Here is a 27,327-nt window from a genome sequence, read left to right on the forward strand (position 1 = left end):
ATCTCAAAAGGGGCGGCGCCTGACATGGTATCGACGGTTATGTTATCCTCCGAGAAGCTTTTGACACAAAGCTGTATCAATTTAGAGCCCGATAAAATGCTTTTGCACTCGCAACAAAGCACGTTCAAGCCATGTAACCATGGTTTCCAACTGGATACCCATGGATGGCTGAGAACATAATGTGAAGAGCAAACAAGTAACTCAAAGGCAATGACTCTGGTGCATTTGTGGGGTGACTACATAGTTCTCTCTCTCTCTCTCTTTTTTGTAGATGGCTATATCCCAATGAGTCCAGTAGGATCCCTGGGCAGTACAGCAGAGAAAGGGAGTGCAGCAGCGTTGCACGTAGGGTACCTGTCCATGGAGCCCCAAGGCAGCTCACGTTCTTCCGTCGTGCCTCATACCGCAGCCCCGGCACCCGAGGGGTACATGGATATGGCACCACTGTCTTCCTCATTGCCAAAATCAGGTAACTACAGACGTACTTCGTTAATGGGGATCCCGTTAGTATGGACAACTGAAATTATGGACGACTGAAATTATGGACGACTGAAATTACGGACGACGGAAATTACGGACGACGGAAATTACGGACGACGGAAATTGCGGACGACGGAAATTGCGGACGACGGAAATTGCGGGCGACGGAAATTGCGGGCGACGGAAATTGCGGGCGACGGAAATTGCGGGCGACGGAAATTACGGGCGACGGAAATTACGGACGACGGAAATTACGGACGACCAAAATTTTGGGTGACCGGAATTATACTGACCGGGAATATAAGAAAGGTGTTGTGGGGGGCCATCGTGCAGTGTATATCTGACGCATAAAAGGACATACAGCCAGAAATTACTGAGGGATCATTCAATGAAGCAACGGTTTGGATGGCTCCGAAAGCAATAAACTTTGCGAGCACAATGATCTCAGTGGCCTAGTCAGCCACATCAATAGATAGCTGTGGCGACTCCGGTAAAGCTGTAATTAAGTTTAATATACAGTTTGTTCTGTTTAGTGCATTGAACTTAAGTTATAATGTTTCGCGAGAGTTTCTAAATTCCCTGTTCCTCGAATGTAAGGACCCCTCCCCACTTTGGACAGCCTCATTTGGAAAAAAGAAAGGTGGTCCTTAGATTCGAGAAGATGATTTTTCAAAAGCATTATAATGCCCGAATGTTATGAATAGCATCTGATTGCACACCGAGCAGTGATTTATCCAGGCTCCCCTACAATCCCGCCAGCATCCCCCCTAGAATCTGCAGGAGACGCCCCCTAAAATTTTGTGAAATTGTGCAATATTTAGTCAAAAGTATGTAAAGACACCCCCTTGCAGAGCCCCCCCTCGCAAAGGACGAAATTCTGGGTAAATCACTGACCCCGAGTTACAGATTCAAAAGTAGCACTCAATTCTTCCCTTCCAAATCTGCTAATTATTTGATCCACAAATGTCTGACCTATACAGTCACAGATCGATTTTTCGGACTCCAAAAATTTGGACTTTTCAATATTTATGACAAACGTTGTGACTTTATTAGACGCCCCATTGAGCCAATGTATTTTGACATCCGAAAATTCGGACCGTTTTTCACAGGTACAGTTCAATTTTTCGTACATATTCGCCTCCATTTTTTTTCCTTCTTTCCCTTTGCCTTTGCTGAGGGCGCGTGCGGAGGCATAGTTTACGCACACTCACTGCGCTCGGAAATGTCTACCGTGACGACATGACATTAGCCGAAATACATTGCGACATCATTTCTCGCATACATGCAGCAAAGCAGACGCGCATTGATAGTTTCTTTGTGCCTCTGAGTTTTCTCTAATAAAAATCATTTTGGAAGAGATTTGTGTCATTGAGTGAAACTTCAGAGGCTCGATAATTCGGACCGATTTTGTGGCTTTTAGGAGTCCGAAAAATCGGTTGGTGACTGTATATGCTACATGAATGTACAGTCGCCGACCGTTAATTCGGACTTCTAATGGTCACGGGATTGTTCCAAATTATCGAGCAGTCCGAATTAATAGTTAATCATAAAAATCCACATCCACATCGCTGATATCCAAAATGCCACGGATCGCATTGTCATCACTGTCAGTTGACGGAGACGATGACATTTCCACAGTTTTGATTGTCGAACGTCAATCACATGAACGCGAACTTTGTGCGGGCGCGCGCTTCTCCTCCACACAGGCGGAGCTCCAAGGAAGCGACTGGAGGGGCAGCCCGGCAGCGAGCGGGAGTTGGAAGCTCAAGGTTCCGATTTTGAATTTAGGAGCGTGGATTTTCACAAAAAGTAGGGAAATTCGGCCAAAATCCGTCTGAATTATCGAGCCGTGGCCCTGAAAACGGTCCGAATTATTGGGAGCTGAAATGCATTGGTTCTATGGGGGCTATTGATTGAGTCCAAGATTTTGTCTGAACTATCGGAAAGTCTGAATTATTAGGGTCCGAATGAACGGTCGGCGACTGTATTATGTCTTCACTTGCCTTTCAACTGAACCCAGGTAAGATGGAAGCTGGATACTGCTACTACTTTGCTCTAGAGTAGAGTGATAGAAGAGATGTATTGATGAAGTGATTTTGTCCTCTTCATTCGCAGTGGGTGACAGCTGCACAGACTTCAGTGGAAGCTGGTGCTCTGCACACAGCCTTCAGGATGTGCCAAGTTCTGCATCGCCGCTTTCGGCCAGTTTAGAGGGCTTTCACCTGGAGAAGGTGAGTCGCATACATACAGTGCAATCCCGCTAATTATGAACTCACTTAATTCGGTCTTCTGGATACAGAACCTCTCAATAATGAATGTAAATTGAATGAAATCCTTCGTTTACCGAATAATTTCGGTCATTCGTACGCGTCCCCATAGACGCAGACGTATTTTTATGCTCGATTTAACGAAATACATTCATTCAGTCGCCTTCTCTAGGCAACGAAGTAGGGTTGTTACAAATAGAAATTTTTGGGTTTGAATCAAATGCGGATTGAATCATAAAATCTTCGAATAGTAGCGGATCGAATCATGTCGAATACCACGCACGAGTGTGTGCTCATTGCTGAATAGTAAGCATAAGTCTGCATTCAAACCAGGTACTCAGATGTAATTTGTGAGACTTTGTCTGCAAACTATGGCCTGGCTAGCTTCGCTACACCAGGAAACTCAAACTTACCAGCACTTGTAAGGGCAAAAGCTTGCACCCCCCCCTCTAAATGTTACATTTAGTTTGTGTATCACATATTTCATTGATGAATACATTTGTGCCAGAATTATCCCAAAAATTGTAATTCTGGATGGTATCTAGTACCCTGACATGACGTAGTCAACCGTGTGATGAAATCCCTTTTTCTATGGTGTCATAGCGGGTCCAGCTCAAGCTCAAAATAAACTAAGTTAAACTTCCCTGCCAACATTTGCCAAAATATTTCTCAAAAGAGGCAAATTTAAGTGATCCCTCAAATCGCTCTTTTGAACCATTCCTGCAACTGGCAGAAGTGTAAACTACGCTTCGCCTGACGTTCAGAGACATGAGGCGAAGCCTCATGTCCACCACCAACCAGCCAACCTGCCAACCTGTAGGATATGTTCTCGTCTGCACGCGCAAAATTGTAAAACAAGCTTCACCTAATACTCGGAGGCATGAGGTGAAGCCACCTTGCAGGATATATTTGAGTCGCCGAAATGTAAAGTAGGCTTCTCCCAACGCTCAGAGGCATGAGTTGAAGCCAACTTGCGCACTTTCGAATATATTCCAGTATTCGATAAAATGTTTTTCGGTTCGAATACGGATAGTGGGTACCGTTATTCGGTACAAATATCGAATATTTGGAATACTCGCACAGCCCTAAAAACGAAGCCTTCTGGACATGTCTTTCCCCAGGCCGTAAAAGGAGCGCATAGACATGTGCGTCGCTGCCGGTAATTGTCGGTACGCCGCCGTTTTGAAACCAGTGCGAGGGGTCGCAAGAGGCCTCTTCGCACCTGTTTTTAGACATGAAAATGCACAGTGCTGGCCTCTCACAAAGTCTGATTTGCTTTTGTTGATGCCGATGACAGTAGGTTGCGGTTTTCTGCCATTTTTTAACTTGTTGTCGTTCGTGGCACTGACGCCAATGTTGGTAAAATGGGCATGACACTGCCACTCGGCAAACGATTTTGCCGAGGAAAGACGCATGACTCGACCCGAGTCGCACGTGCTCGATGGGTTTTGTGCTGGTGCAAAAACCTCGTTGCAAAATACTGTGGCTTCCAAAGCGTGTGTTGGCAGCATGACTTACTGGAATATAGCGGCCATGTCATAGGCACCCCTTCCCAGCGCGGCATTTGGAGGCTAGCCGTGGTGCTACTCATCGGCCTGGTTATTGCTTCCTCAACTTCTACAGTACTCTGTACCTCAGCTTACCTTAGTATTTTTATACAAGCGGTGCATGTCCCACGAGAATCAGAATAGTACATACCACGAATCGGCTGGATTTATGTCAGTATGGCACATGTCGGAATAAAAAAGTCTGCCAGACCTAGCTCGTGGAAACGAGAACTGCCCAAGGGCTTGCAACAGCTTATCCAGAACTCAATTCAATTCAATTTATTGGTTTACCACATTACATGGTGGGACAGCAAAGCTAAAAGTAACCGGAAGTGACTTGACAAACTCTAATATATTACAAATATATACTATAATTTATAACAAAACTCTAATATATTTGGAAGTATTTTGCAAATTGCTATTTTATTCCAACGTAAAATGAATGAGCATGGTATAGGCATTCTGCACATCACATACTTTGAACATTTGCACAACTGGTTTAGAACATCTAGCTTTGATTATATGCTTTTGTGAATAATATGCTTCATGATATGCTTCATAATGTGAAGTGTACTTGATCAGATAAAATATGTCTGATGAAGTGCAGCTTCTGCATGAAAGTCTATCATTACAACTAGGTTCTCCTAATGAGCAGAATTTTATTTTCGACTGCCAGCTTTCATGGACTTGACAGTGTTTCTATATAGCCTATGTGCTCAACTCTTCTTTTTTACAGATGATCCCATCATGCAATGCCTTGCAAGTGCCATATCTGATGTCTCACAGATATCCTTTTTTCACAGGTCAAGTCCTACTTTTCCCCCTCTGAAGATGACTCGGAGGATTACATAAAGCCTGTACGTGCATATTCCATTGGAAGCAGGCAACAGGTACATGCCAAATTCAGTTGTTACACAAAACTTACTGTTCTGCAGAAACTAACAAAAATAATATGCCACCCGTAACCTCAGTAAGAATTATAGCACCAACTGAATCCGCGGGTCCTCGATCCAGGGCAGGGTTTCGAGATTGGGGAATCCGAATCCCAGTGCCCAAAACGACGAATCAAATCTTTCAAATCCACCAATCACATTTGTTTGTTTCCTTTTAAAATTGGCGCCTCCAGAGTCTGCGAAAGGCCTGATTGGCCGGTGGGTGTTTTCTTGTTTGTTTGTTTGTTTGTTTGTTTACATTGCTCTGAACTGAGCTGAAAGAGTTTAGGCAGGAACTTTTAAAGTAACATGGTTTTGCTTTTGATTGTTTCTTAGTATGGAAAGGATTCAGACTAAATATGTTGTCGATGGCCAACATGTTAAATAAGTTACATTTAAGAAGGAGTATATGGGTATGTTTTCTCCTGAAAGTGAACTATTATTTAATTTGTTTTTCATTAAACAAAGATGTCAAATTCTGCCTCAAAACACTTTCCAAGTGTTTTTTTTTTTACCCTGTCTTTTTAAACTCTCTTACAAGAAAGGATTTGAAAGATTCGAGATTTGTGGATTCGCAGAATCTTCCTTGGCTTCGGATTCCGAAAATGCTGTATTCGTCCCATCTCTAGTAATAATACAACGTCAGTAAAACGTTTTGAAAGGACGTAAGTTAGCACTCATTGCAATGGAAATCGGTAGCGGAAGCCAGGTGTGTGAGAAATGAACGATGCTTCCCATTGCACATTCAGGAGTGCTCCATCAGAATTGAGGACAAATCACTATTGCACAGTCCCACGTAATGATTCCTGGTCCCTTGAGTGTCTGTACTAGAGAGGTTTCACTGTATTTTTGCTAAATATTTGCATAAACATCCCACACAGGATGACAGCCGAGTCTTAAGAATTCCTTGAAAGCCCCTTGAATTTTTGTTCCAAAATTGAGTTGGTACCATTGCTGTGTTTGTCATTCTATGTTTAGGGCCTGACTTTTTCGGGTTTTATTTTTGGCCAAATTCGGGGGGTAAATATCGGGTGATATTTTTCATTTGAAAATTCGGGTGTATTCGGGTTAAATCCCATTACGGCATATTCTGTCGTCAGGAATTCGGGTATATTCGGGTGATTTTTTTTTGTTTAATAAAAATTTGTCTTAACATGGAACTAATGTTTAGCAATGTTATCAAACTTTATTTTAATGCACGCTTATGAGTATGCCATGCGACCCGGATGTTTTCGGGTAGATTCGGGTTAAACCCAAATTTTACAGATTTCATTCGGGGGGTAAATATCGGGCGGATACGGGTTTAACCCTAAAAACTCAGGCCCTATCTATGTTTCATTAGCCTCGGCTGCTACCACAGTTGTGTTATACGTTTCCTTCAGAGTAGCTTCAAGCTTCGTAATTGATATTTTAAAATCTTTCGTTTGAATCAGGGGTGAGCAAATATTCGAGTTCTCAAATTTGAATCTAATATCAATCACTCGAAGTATTCGATTCGCGAGTTGAATACCCAGTATTCAGTTATTCGAATATTTGACTATTCGCCGAATATGAAAGTCGTATCTGATGCTTCTCTGCATGAGGTGAAGCCTGCTTTAGGAAGTTGTCAGGGCTGCAGGACCAGCACAGACTGATTGTAGTTTAGCTTAAGATAACGTTAGCCCAAGTTTATTGCGCACACTTCGCCTGAGGAAGGGGCGGCGTCCCTCCCGTGTGCAGTTAAACGGTGCCAGTGCGGGATTTCTTTGAAAAGTCGAGGCTCTTAAATAATGCCTACAGCCCAGGAACAGAGAGGGCGTCTTACAGATGTTCCTTACGTTCAAAATTGAAGCAACATAACTCTACCGGGTGAGACACACACTCCAGCAAAGAAGCTAAAAGACATTCACGACAAAGCTGAGGCAAGACGCCAATTTGTTTGTTCCACAAGTGACCTATGGATGTTCAGAAACAATTGCAGCCTCATCTGTGTAACATGCATGACATCAGATTTTCAAATGAAGATAATTACCCCCGTGTGTACTCACCTGAAAAGCAGGAAACGCTATCATGTAACATTAAGGTGCCACTGCACGAACTAAATCTGGTGTCTTCAGAATCCCACCAAAGTTATGTTACCGAAATCTTCTCGTCACACGTACTTTACATTCCTGCAACATATTTTGGCTCTACGTGACGCGAAAGCTAGAGACATTTAATTTTTAATTTTTGAGAACTGCGACGTCATGTTAGGCTCCGACAGAGCGCCCGGCTCTCATCTGGCAACGTTGTTGCCCTTCACGTCTTCCGGGGGGCTCCCCTTTTTGCAGTCCGTTAGCGGAGCCCCATGTGACATACCATCCGACCGCTCCGACCTTGGAGAAAACACAGAGGAGGGAGAAGACACCTTTCCCATTTTCCCCTCTTTCAGTCAGCCTCACGTGACTTCTCCACCACGTGACCCTCCCCAGACGCCGGCATCGTTGCTAGGAGACGAGTGCCCTCTCCAGAACATGACATCATTGCAATTTGCGGGCTTATGATTACGTCACCCGCTCCATGCGTCATCGAAACTTGCGGAGGCTCAGCCGATCTTCAAAAATTTACAGAAAGGCACAGCATTCGTAAACAGGATTGAAATTTTGCGTATAGAATCCCTGAGGCACCTTCTTTTCATGGACTAAATAAAGTAAACGCTGTTTTCTGAGTCCGGAGTGGCACTTTAAAGAGTAGGTGCTTCCCCCAAAGAATTACGTGTCTCTTGTGACAGTTAGTGCCAGAAAAATTACACTAAAGCCATGGGCTAGAAATTTCAAACTTTTGTTCAGAAAGCATGGAGCGTAAACTTTACGTGACTATTCGATATTCGATTCGGAATTCGACATTTTTTCCTTCATTAGATTCGATTCGACCTCAAATATTCGCATTCGCACACCCCCTGTTTAAATAACACTTTGTTGGCTTCTAGTGCAGTTTCATTACAGACTATGTACAGAATGTGAAAGAGGCTAGCTGTCTTCAGTTTGTGAAAAAGTGCGAGGCAGTGTAAAGGAGTGCAATTGAAGTGCACGTGCTGCTCTCAATCGAACAGAAAAGTGCCAGGCTAAGATAGTTTCTCACAGACATCTGTGCAACATCTTGAGTTATTATTGTCCATAAATTTATTTGAGGAGCACAAGCAGGAATAAAATCTTAACAGAATGGACTGAAAGTATGTTCCAGATCAATTATAGATAGAGCCTGAAGTTTTAGGGTTTTACGCAATTCTTCCCCGAATTTGCACCCCGAATTGAAGGTTGCCTCTTTAGGGTGAAACCCGATTTTAACCTTGCAAATTGCCCTCACTGGGATGTCTGTAGGAATGCATTAATTTACTTGTTTGGCAGAAAAATTCAGTTACATCACCATTTGTACCATACCACAACAGTTAGTTGAGTAACTGAGCCCGATTTCACCCCGAATTTAGCATACTAGAAGTTTTTTCACCCGAATTCACATGAATTTAGTGCACACGTTTATTTACCCGATTTTTACCCCCCGAATGTAGAAAAAAATATTTCCCGAAAACTTCAGGCTCTAATTATAGACATCGCAAACAACCACGGCTGCCCTATTCTAACGTCACCTAGATAGAGAAAGCCTGCGCATTGCCTGCCCTCCCTCTTTCAGTTAAGAGTCAGAATTCATCCGCTACCGCGATTCACCGTTTTGCGAATTCAAGAACCCGCAAAAATGATTGCAGCTCACCTGGAACCTGCGGATCTAAATATTTACATGAAAAGTGCGAGACGCTTTCCAGAAAATCCCTTTTGAGAAAGATTGGGGCCGTTTTGCGCTTTATTCCCAAGTTTTCCCATTTAGTACGCGGGGACGTTCAATCACAACTCGCAGACGACGGTGGTTCTTCTCCATGACCACGACCGCTGAAAGCACGTTTGTGATTGGCTACAGCCGTTGAAAACACGATCCCGATTGGCTGACTCTTAATTGTTACGTCGCGCCAACAAGCGCGCATGCTTCCTGTATCTAGGTGGTGTTGCCTATTCACGTCGTCTGCTTCACGTCAGAGAAGGTGGAGCATTTTCGTGAACCTGCGCTGCAGTACCGCGGCACTTTTTCCAGTCTAATGGTCCGGTGTAGTGCGAGGGCTGCACCTCCGCTGAATCAAATGCGGGAACTTGCACCGTTTGCGCAGGTTTTTGCAGAGTGCATCCCAATCTAGGATGGCTACTGGTGTGTAGCGATCATACGTTGCGGTTTCATCGCTACAGAACATGCTCCTCAATTCATTGCAGGTGCAGAAGAGCCACCTGTCTGCCCAGCTGGAGCAGTCACGCGTGCGAGCATACTCTGTGGGAAGCCAAGCTGCTCCAGCAGCCCTGCGCCGACGGAATCACAAAGAAGCGGACCCCGAAGTGAGCTCTCTGCGGAACTCTAACTCGTCAAAGAAGTCATCCAGCGTGCCGTTGCTCCCCGAAGCGGCGTCGGAGAAGTCGTCCCCGACGACCACGCCTCACGCCGATTACAGCGAGGACCTCATGGAGATTAACTACGACAAGAAATGGGAGACGAAGACGGATGAAAAGTGTAAGGTCAGGACGACGGCGCCTCCCTCAACTCTCGGAGTGTCGCGAAAAGCGGAGGAAGCGGGGACTCCCAAGGAGTTTGCTCCCAGGAAGCTGAGCTCCGGGTCGAGAGAAGGCTCCGCTTCGAGGGGTCGCAAGAACGCGGACTACAGCTACATGCACATGGGTGCTGGAGACGGCCGTTCCCCGTTTGCGGACTGCAACTACTTGCCCCTTTCTTACTACAGCGGCGAAGGGTTGAACGGGATCACCGAAGCTGTCTGCACCAAGGAGAACTGCCGCAAGGGCGCCGACGCGCTCGTCGAAACGAGGAGGGATACGGTGGCACGCATACTGAGGGAGGGAAGCGCGTCTGCTCCTAGCAACGGGAACTCTGACTACGTGCTGTCGGAGCGGGTCGGACCGAGTGTTCCGTCGACCAACACCCCGAGGCTGTCGTCCACTCCGGAGAGTAGTCAACTAGGGGAGTACGTCAACCTAGACCTGAGTAAAACTTGGAAGTGGACCCAACCTGTGAGGAGCAGCGTGCCTTTGGTTCAGCCTGCCCTCGCACCCCTGGCGTCGATGGCAGACGTCGTCGACCCGTTGCTGGAACCCCCGGAAGCGAGCTACGAAAATATCTCTCTAGGGGATGGTCTACCCGTAGAGCGGGTGCTCAACTACGCTTCTTTGGACCTGGCTCCGCCGAGCAGTAGTGAAGAAGGGAATGGCACCCGCTCACCGCGTGGAGGACCCCCTCCAACAGTCGAAGACGAGTGCCCCACGTTCATGTATGCAGAGATAGACTTTACCAAGTCCGAGGGACTGCGAAATGTCTCTGGAACACTGCGTGAAGGACGTCTGTAAAACAGGTGTCTTGCTAGTCTAGCCGGGCTCACCTAATGTCAATGGTTTCGGACATGGGTTTTTGGTGCTGCTGCCGGAGGTAGTCCGCAAGTCCGGACGCCCTCTGGGGCCGCGCGTCGAGGAACAAACGGATCGGATGTACGACAGGAGTTCCTGGTGCTACAGCCTTCTCAAAGGCAATGTGAATTGTATCTGCACTGGACATAGTCTCCAATGCATGTTTTCTATATGTGACGTGAGGTTCATCCGAAAAATCTTGCGCTTTCTATTTTTCCAGGTTTTTCTTCTTTGCGGTCAATAAATATACCCTGATTTAGATGGAAGGAGACTGATTAGGGACCTTACCTTGCTGCCTTAAACATCCCATTCTTGTCATTTTTGTTTGTAATCCTAATTGCGCATGCACAAAGGGAGATTACCATGAAACTGTTGGGGCTTGCTGCTCTCTCGATGTTTCCATGATCTTTGCACAATGTATAGTCCGGAAATTCAGAAACAGTGTCCGATGTCCAAGATTTTAGAACAAACAAAACGACTGGCTCAGTACGAGGTCACGCTTGCGAGGCGCGAACAGAATTGTTACAACGAAACAAACCCGGTATTGACATTAATCGCTGGGATGCTTTTCGATGGTGGTGCACATGAAAACATGGAGGAAACTACTGTGTAGTTTCAAGCCTCATAGTCACTAGTGGTAAGAGCCCGACACAGTAGCCGAACGATTTTTTGGACGCGATTTTTTGGAATCCCACTGGGATTAATGCATAATTAATAATACTAACCGGATTAATACATTTTTGCTACCATTTTTTCTGTCAGATCAAAGTCTGAAGGCCCAATTTTCCAGGCTAAAACACTTGCAAACAAGCCAGTACAACAATTTTCGGCACTACGGCGGCAACTTAAAAACCATCATTTTGAGTTGTGCACTTGGATTGGATTGCTAATAGAAATCCTTGGTGAGACTGCACTAAAACATCAGAACCGTGCTGCTAGGTGACGCCACAGCGGTGGCCAGCATGCAATGCGACTTGCGCTGGCAGCGCTTTTGGGAGTCTGGACGAATATCATCATCATGCAGGTACCACATGTGGTGGGGCACAATTGCAGACTTCTTTGGTGCAGTTCAAGTGAAATAAAGTTCAATTCGGCGATTGTCGGATTTTGCAGGCTGCTGCATTATTCAGACTTTTCCGGTCACCGCCAAGTCTGGAAAATCTCTCGGATACTGTATTTCAAATTGACAGACTGCATAACCGTGTGTAAGCATAACTTTGGGTAGGTTGTTTGTTTTCGGGATAAACCCAGTGTTTCACGATATTTGCACCCCAAACACGCGCTCTGAAATTCGTGTACAACCCAATTTCTACCGGGAATCCCTGTGGTCTTCAAACTTAATTGAGCTGTCATGATAAGTTCAATGATGTGAGAATCATATTTTCCAAAAAAGTTCAGTGAGGAGATCTCAGTTCGAGCACTGCATTATTAGGCCCAGCCCAAGCCTGAAGAAATTTAGAGGTTTTCCAACCGTTCCAACCCTAGCCCGAATAATTGTTAGGTTTTCCGACCCGAGAAATTTCTAGGCTATCCAGCCCACGACCTACTAGATTATAACGACCATGTCATAAGCACCCCTTCCCAGCACCGCGTTTGGACGCTAGCGGTGGCATTACTCATCGGCCCAGTTCAATTTCTACAATACTTTGTACTTCAGCTCACCTTAGTATTTTTGTACAAGCGGTGGATGTCACACGGGAGGGGCTTCTTTCTAAAATTGATCATTGTCATCATTCTACGCGTTTTCATAAGAGCTGTTGCTGTCGTCTGCTAGTAGGGTAGTCATGTGTCCACTTCCGTGCATTCAAATTTCCGTTGTCTAATCATGATGTACAGGGTTCGCCAAGGTAAACTTCGGGGTTTGCAACGAAGATAAAACAAATAAGAACAGTGTGGGGAAGCTAAAGTAGATGTTGGAGGATGTATTATGCCCCAAAATTTTATGCCGATACTGCCATTTGGTCAGTTTCTCTGCGGATAAATCGTGAAAATTGGAAAACCGCCGCTGCCTAACCGGCGTACCTGTGTTTCGGCTCCTTTCCGTCAGATGGCGAAACGGTCGAACGCGGCGTTGTAGACGACATTGAAACCATCGAAACCAAGTGAACAAGTGGAACTGAATGCGGAGTCGTACTCTGCAATGCTGCGTTCGACCGTTTTGCCATCTGACGGAAAGAAGCTGAAACGCAGGTATAGCCGTTTAGGCAGCGTCGGTTTTTTAATTTTCACGATTTATCCGCAGAGAAACGACTAAGCGACATTATCGACATAAAATTTTGGGGCATAATACGTCCTCTAACATCTACTTTTGCTTTCCGACAATGTTCTTTGTTTTATCTTTGTTAAAAACACAGAAGTTTATCTTGCGAACCCTGTAGATCTCGCAGGCCGATGAGTCGCGGATCGTGCGGGCAGGCTCCACATAGGGGTTGCCGACTATGGTATGGCTGTTATAATCTAGCTGGTCGTGATCCAGCCTGGCCCAGTGAAGTGGGCTTTAAAACTTCACCATGGCTAACACAGGCTCTGTCACCATCTAGGATTGGCAATGTATGAGCCTGGGCCGTTCATGTCAAACCTGAGCCTGGCCTGTGGGCTGTGTTGGGATTCCGTGTAAGCCTGTGCAGTGCTCTTGAAGGGGTTGGGAAACTTTCATAGATGTGGTTCATTACGTTATGGTCACGTTGTACTGTACACCAGAATGCCAAAGAAAAAGAATTATTCTTTCGCGTGCCTTCCCTCGTGAGACCTCGAACACACCGCCAAACACGGCGCCGACGCCAGAAAGTTCGGAGTTGCGTCCACTCCTATTGGCAGCCGTAAGCACGTGACTCCTCGTGCGCTGTGATGTCAGAGCCGCACAAGTTTCGGTGTTCGCGGAGCCCATTTTCTCCGCTTCTGTTGCTCTTTTCAATGTGAGACTTTCAATGCAGGGTCGCATTTGTGCAAAGAACAGTCTTTTACGTTTGTCTGGGGTAACGTCAGATGACCCCTTTAATAGTGAGTGTTCTCCTACTGTAATCCTGTCCTACGGGACTGTAACCATAAAAGTGGGCCTTCACGGAACTGGGACACGTGTTGGAATCCCACCGGTTACTCCAAGCACTTTTTATCCAGCAACGTTGTTTCCCACCAGTCCGAGTGCCACAGGAGGTCAGAGAAAAGAGTAACAACATGTGGATGTGTGACAAGTGAGCTTTCGTACACTGGAAAAGCTTGCATGTTGCGACCACGTAACAGTAAAAATTCTGGTTTCTGGACTCGTTATCGCAACAATGGTTTGAATTGGACTGAGGTTCCCCCCCCCCCCATGAGGATACTATATCTACTCGCATAATTAGCACCCTTTCTCCATCATTTCTGTCTCCTTTATACTTCCATACCTCCATGTTCCGTACTTTTGGATAATGCAGTCATTTCCTGAATTACAGCTAGGGCTCCTTGATTTTTGGAGCTTCTGTTTTTGCATATTTGGAATCACTGTTTTTTTTAGTTTGTTTTCCAAGAATTTCGTGTTTTTCTTGGTTTACATTTCTTTTACAACAAATTTAATATCCAAAATTCTGAGAAAAAGCACACAAGACATGCTGTGACACGAGATGCGCTCAAGAAGAGTGAGATGTTGCCTCGCAGAAGTGCTTATTGATGCGTGGCAGAACTTGCAGACGACAACATCTTTCCTTGACGTAGTGCATCCTGTCCCACCTTTTATTGTCTGCGTTGCAACAAGTAGCTTCACTTTCAAGGAAAACACAAGTCACCAGGAAAGGGAAAAGAAAACCCTAGACATTTTTTGTGTAGACCTGGGAGATTGCCCAAATGACCTCATGTTGAGTGGAGTCTGCGATGCAATAAGGCAGTCTTGACACAAAAGGAAACTAGCTCCTTGGATCAGTCATCAGGGCATGGCTTTTCTTGTCGAGCTCTCGGATATTGGAACACCCAAAAGCGGACTGTTTCGGATAAATCCGAATCGGATTCAATTTCATCGGCATATGGTCTTTGCTCTTTTTTTTTTTTTTTTTGTAAACCCGAAGACTTGGAACCCTAATTATAGCATAGAGCGGCAGAGTTCCATCAGCGTCATGGAATCTAGTCATTTGTGATTTCTTGTGCTGAAAACTTCTAACAGACTTGAACAAGTTCACTCATACCACTTTTTTCAATAAGGCTGAGCCCTAATGTCTAATGATTAGTGATTATTGTCAGTGGAGACGGGCCATCGACGAAACATCGCCTCACTGTTCAGAAAGCCACAAATAAAGTATGACTATACATGTACATGGGTTGTGCCACGCAACTTGATTTTTATAATGTGCAAAATGATGATTCATTTGACACATTCTAGAGTGCCAACTTCCCCTGCACTTTGTCTCCTGCAACGGTTAACCCAACCCTCTTAGTTGAAATCGAAAGGGGCTTTTTCTCTTCTTTGTTTCATTCCAATATTAAATTTCAACAATAAATTTTTAATCGACAAATGTGGTTCACGTGTTCCTTGCTGACCAACTCTTCCACCGTGGAACTTTATATACTAGTAATGGTGCAGAATGTGTTCACGTGGAAGCATGAAAATTTGTGAATTTTTCTCGTACCGTTCACTCTCCTTCTGTGATTTCCAGAAACACAGAAAAATTTTTAAATTCAAAGTATACAGAGCAGACAAGTGACACAGTTGAACGTGGAAATCCCATCAAAGTTGGCATTATAAGACTTAATGTGCCCTGCTCAATCTCTGTGTACGGAAGCAGGGGCCATGGCCCCTGCAGCCTGAGTTCAGGGGTCCCCTCTACTATCCGACACCCCAGGATACAAGCAGCCAAGTGTTCCAGAATAGAATGACCAGATCTTATACTTGAGTAAGGTAGAAGATTGAGTCAAAGCAACGGTGTGGGCGAGATGGTACATAGTGACACAAAAAACAGCGCAGAGACAGGACGTGAGTAAACAAATGAAGCGCCTGACTAACAACTGTGGGTTTCATTCCGGCTATCTTTGAGTTAGCTGACCAAGAGCGAGGGAGGCTCCGCTTCCTGGATGCCGGCCAATAGGAGGACGCGGAGGGCAGGCACTTCCCAAGCCTCTGCTCTCGCTTAAGAGATGGTGCAGAGTTACCGGTGTTTCGTGTGTAAGCTTACAAGAAGCTTTCGGACAAGCTTTCAACAACAACTTCGTAACAAGCTTTCGGACTGCGTCCGAAGGCTTGTTCTTTAGTACTAACATAAATTATTTAAATGTTTCAGCCTCTTTAAATGCTTATCTAAAGGGTGCACAAACAAGACGACGACACAGAACCATGTGAGGACGAGTGCTCTCTTCCAGCCGAAAATTTCTCTGCGAAAACTACAAGAAGCTAGTCATACTCCCACACTGAACCACGTTCACGAAGGAAAACTGGTTCTTTGTCGGTTAGCACTGTAGATGGGGTACTAACACATGTGGGGCCAATCTACCGATTTCTTCGGCCTCAATAATTTCCCTTGTACATGCGTCACGGTGCCTCCCCATTATACTGCTATCAGATAAGCCTGGTTGAAACCATCCTCTGCTTTTGTTCTTCAGGTTGTTACGACGCTCGTGTCGTCTGCGTTAACGTCGTTAACGTCTGCCTGATCACTGCTTACCTAGGGTTCTTCGTTTTCGGGTTAAACCCGATTTTTCAGCATAGTTCCCCCCCCCGAACAAATTTTCAAGAATTCGGGTAAAACCCGATATCTACCCGAAATCCTTGTGGTCCTTCAACTTGTCGTTCTAGGTAAACCGGCAAAAAAGTCATATCAGCAGAGAGAACTATTCGTGACGAACTATTTGTCCTCCATTTATGATTCCCTCCTGCAGGAGTCAAAGACTAGCTTTTGTGGAGCTCGGGCAAGGTCATTCACTATCCCAGTTCCAAGCAGAAATATAAAGATCCTTGTTTCTCGTCCAATTGTCACAGCAGCGGCTCGTTTCGTATGCCTTTCGTTTCACCCGAAAATTCCCCGGTGACATATTAAACAGATATCGTAGCACCCGATTTTTCCCTTCCGAATTTGAAAAATTATAAAACCCGAAAACGAAAAACCCTGTTACCACATGCGAGAGAAATCTCATAAATAACGTTCTCTTTGCACTCTACGTATCGGCTGTTTCTGTGGTGGTTCTTGCGGCTCTGTGTGTTAGTGTTTTTATGTGCTACACCTACACAGCTGACTCAGTCTATTGGGAGCAGTAAGAAGACCATTTCAACATATGACAATTACATGCCCATTCCTGCCTGGTTCTGGTTTTGATTACACATATTGAGCTGCCTGAACAACCCTCCGCAGACCGATGTTAACAGGTGGTTTGGATAAAATCCCCACTGTGTAACCTCTCTACCTGGTTAGCAAAACTATCAGGCGTGAATGAATGAATGAGTTTATTGTGCCCAAGAATGGCTGCAAAAACGTTGGTGTTGGCACACTATCAAATTACAGTAATGTACATATATACAGCAACACACGTGAACGATATAAAGGAAATGGCAGGAAGGCAATAATCTGAGGCACTAGGAGGTTAAAAGAATGTACATACAGATGATAAACATATGGGGGACATAATGACAAAATGACAGGGAAGAGACTCCAAAAGTGCAATATTGGAGGCGATATCTGAAAGAGTATACAATGAAGAAGAGAAAACAAGGTAACTAGACAACAAAAATGAAGACAGCAGGAACAAGTAAGTCGTGTGAGGATGACTGAATTTGAGACAAGCAATATGTAACGCCTCTTTTAAAGGCAGTATATGAAGAAAAATAGCGCACAAGGACGAAAAAGAGTTCACTAAAATTTGACGTGCAAGTGGGTCATAAGGGATGGTTTTACATACATAGAAGGACTGAACAGGAAGGATTGAACAGTCCTGCAGAAACTTGTGCTTCACCACTAGTGACCTAAAGCCAGCCTTGATTGCGTCCAAAACAACATTTGCTTGCAGCTGAAGACCTTTCGTTTTGTAGATCACTACAGTATTTCATTTGTCTTGGGGGAGATTCTGATGCTCTGTTGATGCAGAACAGTTCAATCAGATTCCTGGACATCAACTGCATCTTTCGTAGAAGATGTAGACAGAAGGTGTGCTGGGCCTACCTCCCTTCTCAAGGGAACAAGGCTCTTCTCCCGTATAGTTCTAGCCATTCCAAACTTGTGAAAAGGGGTATGGCTACACTGTAGTCACACACACACACAAGTCATGCCTACACTGTATGGCTGATAGTTTTGCTAACCAGGTAGAGAGGGGTAAAGAGGGGTAACATAGTGGGGGGGTTATCAGAACCACCTGTGGAATGTTTCCAGGGTCTTCCCCCCCCCCCCCCCCCCCCCGACCTCAAAATCAGCATTTTCGAATTTTAGTTATTTCCAGGGCCTCGAGGACCAGTGGGAACCACGTTATCAGTTTTCTTGCAATGTCTGCAGAAAGTGGACTATGAAACGACTGGCCCCCCGACAAATTCGAGTCGTAGTAGACTTCAGGATTGCCGAAGGTTGCTTCTGCCTTGGCAGATGTGTCGTTTATTCACAGTGAATTGCTGTGCCTCTCCTCACGCGATCATTTCGAAGCCCAGAGAGAGTTTTTTTTTTACCTGTTCTTGCCCATAAACCTGAGTCGCTCTCCCGTAGTCAGTCTGACTTCGGTTGTAGCAGACAAGAAGTGGTTTGTTGAACTGTAGCTCGCATAGTTTAGTCCATTCATGAATGGAGAAAAATATAACGACTGGGTATTCCAGGTATTCTTTTTTCTAAAAAAATGTTGTTGTGTGCCGGTGGAATGATGAGAAGAGCTTACTAGGTATTTCTTGTAACTGTACAAATTTAGTTGGAGGTGTTCCTCAAGTGAGGTACTCTGAGATGCCACCACAAAAGCTTTTGAAGCAAATGCACAATGGTTTATAGAATCAAAGGAGGCAAGTTTGTGAGACATGGCCATGTTTTGTTGTTTGTTTGTTTGTCTTTTTTTGGGGGGGCAGGGCAATGTTACCTGCCATTACTGTACAAACAGCCCTGTCATGTTTATTGCCATAAAACAAGTTTGAGTTGCAAACAAATAATTTAGGCCATTGCTCCAATTAGGCATCATGATAGTACAGCCCACTTGAAGGCAGTTATTTCACATCCTTACTGCTCAATATGTCACTAATACCGAGGCCACCATTACGGCACTTCAGAATGTTGATGTCACTGCCGAATAATTTTTGTCCAACAGCAAAGGTACAACACTGCACTTGCACTGCCTGTGGCAAACCGGAAACCTATAGTTGTGTTCAACTTAAGAAGGAAAAGAAATTCAATCCGTCATCTATATACAATATATATAGATTACGGACATATAATGCTGATGTGGGAAAAACACTCATCGAGACAGGAAGATGTTTCAACAAGACATCCACTGATGAAATATCACAGAACCTCTATCTATGACATCAACATGCCTTTATATGCAAGTTTCTGTTCATGATGTTAGGGAACACCCAGTTTAATGTGGATGCGAACTGCTCCAACACACTCGGTGTATCACTTGGCAGAATATTCTCGGTGGGTACGCAGTCTTCGGTATCATAAAGTAAGCACTGCACCTTGCAGGTGCTGCAGTCGTGGCCGATGTTCATCACGCAAGTGATGCACATGTCTTACACATCACACAGAAGACATTTTCTCACCAGATCAGCCACGACGCCTGCCGTATTCACCCAAATTCTACCTCTGAGCAATGAGATGCATTAATATATTAACAGATATGCTCAGTAACATAATCCACAGTGGAAGGGCCACGAAGACCCACGGTATTTTGGCTGTGTACTGAAGCCTTATACACACACCAAGCTGAAATGCAGTCTTGAGAAGAAGACAGAAGAGGCACCACACTTTACGCCGTATTGTAGGTGGAGTGTCATGACGTCTTCTGCATATTGAAAGCAGCTGCACGGCAATGTATAGCATCAGTTTGACGTCAAATAACCACATTGGCACAAAGACTAGGAACCAATTCCATTCTGTCTTTTCGTCTAACCTCAAGGCTAAGAGTATAAAAAATATCGTGAACAGGAACCATGTCAACAAAACTTTGTGTAACACAGCCATCAATGCTGTGCTTTAGCGTTCAGGGTTCAGGCATTTCAGCGTCCGTAAAGAGTAAAGTTCATATCAGCGTGCAAACCAGTGCAAACACACAAATGTCCTAAGCGCCGCCTAGAGGTGTGCGCCGGTGCTGTTTTTCTCGGCGGCGGCGTTGGGCGCATTTTTTGTCAGCGGCGGCCATGGCGGCGGCGACGCGAATCGGAGCAAGTCGGCGTGACGCTGGTGTTAGCGACGGCGTGATCACTGCTGCCGCGCTTTTCGAAAATTACGTTGTTTTGCGGCCTACCCGAAATATCGGTGGGCCTCACAACGGTGTCCGGTTCAGTTTCTTTTCTCTGTAGGTGCTAAACTACATATAAGCGATAGAATGCTTAGAAAGCACCGATTGGTATCATACCTCCAGAAAGAAAAATCCGATGAAATATGGAAGTCACTGAAAAAGGTTAGCCAGCTGTAGGACTCGAACCCACATCTTCTGGATTACCGGTTCAATTGTCTCATGTTCGAAAAATCCGAGACTGGGAGCGAGAAGGCACCAACAACAAGACCTTGTTTGTGCGCGTCGTTCTTATATGTTGACGTGCGTTCTCACGATGGGAGGTACGCAACTTCAACGTGAATACCGTCGACACTGAACCGCACGTTTCAAAACACACCCATAAATGGGATAATGATGTGGTGGGTTTGAAAAACTTTTGCTTCTGCTATCCAAATTACGGTTTTGCTATGCAAGCCCGACAGTTGGCTGCAGCTAATGAACATTTCGCAACAAAGGGTGTATAAAAGCCAATTGGCAGAATATCTTAGTAATCATGTCCAAAATAGAGGAAACTCTGTGGGAAATATGCAGGCAAAAATATTGATCTGTAGAAAACTTTCGCCACGTAGAATTCGATTATCCATTTTAACCAATTTATTCAATCTCGTCAATAAACCTCTACCCGAGAAACGTCACCATGACGTTGGTAGACACACCGAAACCAAAACAGATCGGAAGGGGAGAGCTGGGTTCCACGAATGGGCAATTGTTCGCTGCCTCCTATTGAAAGAAAAGTAGAACCAAAGGTCGCGTCCTTTTCAGAGACCATCGTAATCCCCTCAAGACCGTGGCTTTCGGGCGCGACCTTGTTCGCCACTAGCATTGAACGTAGTTCAACTCTACCAAACTCGTGGCGCTGTCGAACATTATGACGACATTTGTTTATAAACAGGTAGAGGTCTATTGAGTCTGTAAAGTGAATGTAACGTTTTTCTCATAGACCGAAAGGGCATCTCACATTTATCTCATTCTTCTGGAAAATATGAGGGGTGTTCAAGTCAAACCGGGACTTTTCATTTTTCGCAAAACTAAAATGAACTTACAGGCGAGAAATTAGTTTTATTTTTCAACGTAATCTCCAGCTGGCACTTGTCCCAGCGTTTCACGAGGGCTTGGATGTCAGCAGCGTATAAATCCTTACCGGCGCGTAGCAGCCATGATTGAACCGCATTCTTGACCTCGTCGTCGCACCTGAAGTGGCGACCCCCAAGGAACGCCTTCAGTGGCCCGAAGACACGGAACTCGCTGGGGGCGAGGTCTGGACTGTAAGGGGGATGTGGCAGCAACTCCCAGCCCAGTTCCTGTACGGTGCGTGTCGTGAGGTGCCCGGTATGCGGGCGGGCATTGTGCTGTAGGAGGGGGAGTCCTTTGGTGATGAGACCCGGCCGCTTTTGCTTCAGCGCCTTATGCACATCCCCGAGAACCTGGCAGTAATATGCACTATTGATGGTGGTACCACTGGGCAGAAAATCAACATGAACAACGCCAGCCCTGTCCCAGAAAACCGTGGCCATGACCTTACGCGCAGGAACTCCGACACTGGGCCCTGAGCCGCCCCGGCCGGGATCGTCCTGCACTGATGTACGGCCGTCTCGGAACCGTTTGCACAACTCAAACGCTTTGCTGCAGCTAAGTGTATCGTGGCCATACTGAGCCTAAAGTCTTCTGTGCATTTCAGATGACTTTACGCCTTCATTCACGAGAAACTTCCTGACAATTCGCTGTTCGATGTGCGCGCGCTCACCTCGTTGTCGACCATCTTGTCCAGCACGTGTCTTCTGTTTTGCACAAACTTTGGACCACCACGTGGTGAACGCAGAGGCCTGTCGCGTGTGAAAATGACGAAAAAGAAGTAGCGCGAGCCATTTGTACATTCAGGAGACATTAAAGGGACTATGAAATTTCCCGAACCCCCATACTTTTTTTCGATGGAAACTGTTCTTCCCGCAGAGAAACTAATATGCCACAAATTTTTCCGGACGAAATCGCTCCACTCTGCGAGGAGCGCGCGCTGGAAATGTCTCTTCCGCGTTCCTCCTCTCCCGCGCATATTTCCCTGCCGATGGTGTAACTGTACGGACCGCTCTTCGGTTCCCCGTTACGTCACCGGTGTTGCACAATGGCAAGTAATGCCGCGAGCTCGCGCTGTGGCTGCCGCCACTGCCGAATCTGCCGATCGCGCGAAAGCTGCTGTCATGGAGATTTCCACTCCCGATGAACGCATACGCGGGATCCTACGGCGCATACTCCTGGCGGGATTCCTCGGCTCGGCAACACGTCACGATGACGTGCTGCTGAGCCGGCCGTGGTCGCGTCCAGTTACCCGTTGTGTCTCCGCTCGGCAGCTCGTCACGGCGCGGCGCCAGCTGTCCTCCCTTCGCCGCTTCGTTTAAATTCGCTCCCGAGAAATCCGCTCGCGCGACGAAAGTAAAATTTCGGTTCTAGACTCAGAAAAATGTCTTCTTTCGAACGAAACCAAGAAAAAAATCGTTTCATAGTCCCTTTAAGTCCCGGTTTGACTTGAACACCCCTCGTACATTCCCGCCCCCTGATACAATGGTAATCGCTGAATAAAATCGCCGGGCAGAGAAGGAGACTCGCAGATTCGGTAAGGAGACTGGCAAATTACCATTGTAGCTATCAAAGTATTACCAACTTCAATACCATTGTAGTAGGGAATGTACTTCGTAATGGAATGGGGTAAATCTGACACGAAACATTTCCTCTTTCTGGCAAACAACGTTACATCATCTTGGCAAATTTCGTAGTTACGTTCAAGAAATTCAATTTCTTTCAAATAAAATTTGATAAAATTAATTATAGTACATGGCAAAAGCTCTCTACGAATAAATGTCTTTGACCACATAGCAAAGATAAAGTGAAAAGGGCGAGTTGGTTGAAACATACTGGCTGTATTGAAAAATACCTGCTAAACGCATGATTTTCCGTACATACATTTTCCGTGATTTGTGTGGATAGACTTTTTAAATCAATACGATGTCTGAAAAGCTTTTCTTCTTACGACAAACTTTGCTTCAGTAATCTTACAATACAAATATCTGGGCGTCAGGCGGAAAACCAGAAGTCGATGGCAGCCCGATCACGCTGAAAGCAGCTGATTGGCCTGCTGGAGTGCATAACGTTGTATTTTTGTTTGTCCTGTCCATTTTATTTGCGTTGTTCCCAGTGTTGTGCCTAGGTTGTGCGAACTATCTCAAACTACGCGTTCTATGGGGAGCTGTTACTGCCACGCCGCCTTCCATTTTTTTGAACCGTCATGAATTGGACGAAGTGAATTGTGAAGGACCGTATCAAATTATTGAGTCTTGAAAGCTGAGCGCTGGGTACAGTGGATTGTAATAATATGATCTTTCAGTATCTTCATGTGGATCAACGTAGCTCTGATTGCTCGTTTTAGCTATCGCTCAATCTTTGGTGACGATGACGCAAACGAAAAACTCGAATTCGTAAGGCTTTTACTACGGCTTGGCCAATTGCCGAATTTTTATGTCCGGATTACACCTTCACCTTGACACCGAACGCAAGCCTTGAATTTCCGAACTGTTCGGTGAAATCCGGACAGGTGGCAACCCTAAATTGGTACAAAATATGAATATGTAAGCCCATTCCTACCAATCCGAGCCCCATTTCTTTCTTTTTTTTTTTTTCGCAACCGCAAATGTCTACAAGGTAATCCCCGCAATAAATATCTGCTGATAGAGACATTTTCCTCCTTTCAAGACAGGTTCCTCAGGCACGATTCACGAACAACAATGTCTATTTTATGCAATTATTATACCTGTGACAGAAAGTAGATCACTCTTGCTAAACGGAGCTGAACGGAGCACGTTACCAAACAACCATTCAGACAGGAGTATCTTTCGCATTTCCAGTGATAGCGGTCTTTGAACCTAGCACACTTGACAAAAACGTGGCATGCAACTTGACAATACTAGGTAACCTAACATCATCATGTAAGTGAAATATGTATTACAATTTACGACAATTTTTCTTTTACGGGGCACACGATCACCTGCATACGACAATTCCTAATGTTGTTGGTGTCTATATTTATTTATTTATTTTAATGTTTCACCGTTACCCCGAGAATCCTGGTGGAACTGGTGTCGGATAACAAAGTTGTTCATCCATCAGTTGTTCATCCATACCGACACGACCCAAGTCCTGGGGCAGGCGTTTATTATTGAACCGTTTTCTTTCTTTTTTTATAACAGTTGGTAACCAACTGTAAGTTCTCCACACTTATTGTCACAAGAATCAGCTGCATTTTTTCCGTGGAGACATTTTCCTGGCCAAGGCACCTGAAGTGAAGCCTAACTGCCCGATTCTCTCCGGCTTTCTCGGTTTTTACAGGGAGTTTGCCAAAACCACTGGAGCATGGGATAGTAAGAAGGGATATGCTATACCATGAGGGCATTTTCAATGCGAGCAGTACCATTTTGGAGGGTAAACGAATGGGCACAGCGAAACTGTCTGCCTCTGTCAGACATATAGCACTTGCATAATGTAAAACCCCGAGACTAGGGAACACGAAAGGACAGACACAAACACGAAGTCTCAAACACAGCTGAAAATTTTACTTCACATACAAGAATTATATACAACCAGAGGGAAGGGAACAACCAGTTGAGGACAAAAAGGGTCAGTTCGGGGGAACAAGAAGTCTGCTCAAGGCCGGACCGAGGATTACGGATGGATGGATTCTTAGCCGTTTTTTTCAATCATCTTCACCAGCTCGCTTGCTTCTTAGCCGTTTTTTCATTGTCATATAGCACTTCTCGAGTCATTTTCATAAACGACATCCCCTTTCAGTGACTTCGGACCTTTTAGTACGTCTACACCACCTACGGAGCGCTCAGTAGACATTAAAGATAACGTATCTGGACGGGTTACGTTTCACAGCAAAATCGTCCAGTGCAATCAAAATATGCTACTTTTCGAAAACGCTTGCCTTATTTAACAAATATAGTTTTTCAAAGGAAAATACCTTCTTCATTTTTAAAACATTTCAGAACATGTTTTCCAGACGATAGGGTATGGACTGGAGATGACACAGACGCATTTTACCACCACAAATTTTCCTCGGTGTTTGTGAAGGCACGTGGTCGCTGACCTTCTATTTTTGAGCGTCATGTCTGCAGCCGAAGCTACGGTTTGCTACAAACAACGAACGACCGAAAAAATGCAAAGAAGGGAAAAATGCGAACGGAAAAGTTAAAAGTTCGCCAGCCGATAGCGACGCGCCGATCGACTGAACCGGCGGCATAAATCATGGCATAAATGGCATAAATTGACCGGCGGCGGCGGCGTGGCGGCGCACTCTAACACACATAGCGCACATTTCTACGGTGCCGCCGCCGAATCTGCCGGACGACATGCCGCCTGTGCCACTGACGGAGAACGTAGGTGTGCGAAGTGTTCGTTTCGCATTTTGGGAAAACGACAGAGGAAAAATATAAATGTCATAATTATGCAGTATTTCTTTGGCAATAACGGTGTTTGCAGTCAATTGTTTGTACACTAATCCTGTGAGTAATCGATTACTCCCCAACAAGATGTTTTTCATGTAGTGGCGTAGCCAGAAACATTTTTTCGACAGAGGTTCTATGGGGACTTTACATGGGGAAAGAGGATATCTCTCCTGTTTCCCTCTCCCAAATGCAATACCAAAGGTATTAGTTTCGGGGTGTAACCCCTGAAACCCTCCTCTGACTACGCCCCTGCATCTTATCACAATGTTGGGCACTAAATTACCGAGTAGTTGATTACTTTTCCACTGAATTCTCATTCATAGACAAAACCAACCTTCCGCCACAGGCTCCATCCCCTGCCTGTCCTATCTGATCTGTTTTTCGGCTACAGAAGTGGAAATAGTTGGCCTGATATCTCGCATTGATACATGTAGTATTTTTCCTCCCGCAGGTGCGTTTTCAGTGCCTAGGAGCACAGAAAGCGGATCTCAAAGATTTTCCGTTTCTGACGCATTGTGAAGGGATGCAACTTGATTTGACGACTAATACAAAAAAAAAAAAAAAAAAATCTCTGTGCGCAATATTTTTCTTATAAAGAACGCACCCGAACATCGACGCGCGCGTGACCGCTCAACTCGCTCCACAGGGTGAAACGAAGGAGGAGGAAGAGGAAAGCGTCACCGGTGATGTCATTTCGGTTTCAAGGGCGGCGGCAGGGGTCGGCGTTTCCCGCTTTTTTTCGTTTCTCTCCCATTTCTTTCTGCGCAACAGACGAAGTTTCCCTAAACGAGTCAGCGCGCTGTACCGTAGAGACGTCAAACAACTCGGACAGCTAGTCGCGAGCATTGCCACCGTTGCGCACGGTTGCGATTTTTAAAATCAAATTCTGCCATGTTTATACATCGGTCGAATGGATGAGTTTGCACAGTGCATCTTAATAGGCAGGATAACCTCATGGATTAAAAAGGGGGAAGTGACTGAAGCGCTTTTTTGCGCTTCTTTAATCTCTTCCGGCTGCGGCCTACTGTTACAGTACATCATGCTTTGGACGGGATCCGGAAAGGACAGCCCCGAGAAAAAAATGTCTCCAGTCGAGCACGAATCATGAACATAGAAGAAACAATCGTTTGTTGACATGGAACAGGTTCGGAAGCGTCGTCACCCATCTGTGCGCGAACTTATTGACACTGCTGGAGTCAGCTGTCGTGCGTGCCACGTTCAAATAAGAGTAACACACACACACACACACACACACACAAAAAAAAATCATTGTCCGAGAAACATGGGTGAAATTGGCTGTTGTATACCTTCAAATAAGGCTAGGAGATCTTCGGGAGGAATATGCCAGGGATTGCCCTATTTCCTACCCCTTGGTTTTTGCATCCTCCGCCCCCCCCTCCGAAATTTCCGAGATTGATTAATACAGCATATAGGGATATAAAGAGGGAGTTGGTACGCGTTCATATAGAGTAGCACTGCAGCATGGAGGGACACGGACAAGGAGGTTAGAATGAAGAGGGAACAGGACAACTGGCAGACTCTCAACCGCGAAGTTTAATGGAACAACAAAGTACATTTATACAATGGGAGTCAATGGGGCACGCATCGCCAAGTAGTCACCTAACTGGAAAACATGGAAGGGATAAAAAAACAATACTCACGTGGGCACAAAATATAATCAGAAAGATGGGCACATGCGTATTCGTGGAAGCAAAACCACTCCA

General features: G+C 45.3%; 1 protein-coding gene across 1 annotated transcript in view; it reads left to right on the plus strand.

Annotated features, from left to right (window-relative positions):
• The window catches only part of LOC135366438 (insulin receptor substrate 1-like), a 42,213-nt gene extending 31,253 nt beyond the window's left edge, over nt 1-10,960 (plus strand). Inside the window, exons 12-15 of the mRNA XM_064599138.1 lie at nt 272-469; nt 2,596-2,711; nt 5,098-5,184; nt 9,501-10,960. Coding sequence (XP_064455208.1) covers nt 272-469; nt 2,596-2,711; nt 5,098-5,184; nt 9,501-10,637 — 1,538 coding nt within the window. The 3' untranslated portion in view covers nt 10,638-10,960. The remainder of the gene's footprint in view (nt 1-271; nt 470-2,595; nt 2,712-5,097; nt 5,185-9,500) is intronic.
• The last annotated feature ends 16,367 nt before the right edge of the window (nt 10,961-27,327 follow it).

This window comes from Ornithodoros turicata, chromosome 8, assembly GCF_037126465.1.
Source record: "Ornithodoros turicata isolate Travis chromosome 8, ASM3712646v1, whole genome shotgun sequence".
Lineage (NCBI taxonomy): Eukaryota > Metazoa > Arthropoda > Arachnida > Ixodida > Argasidae > Ornithodoros > Ornithodoros turicata.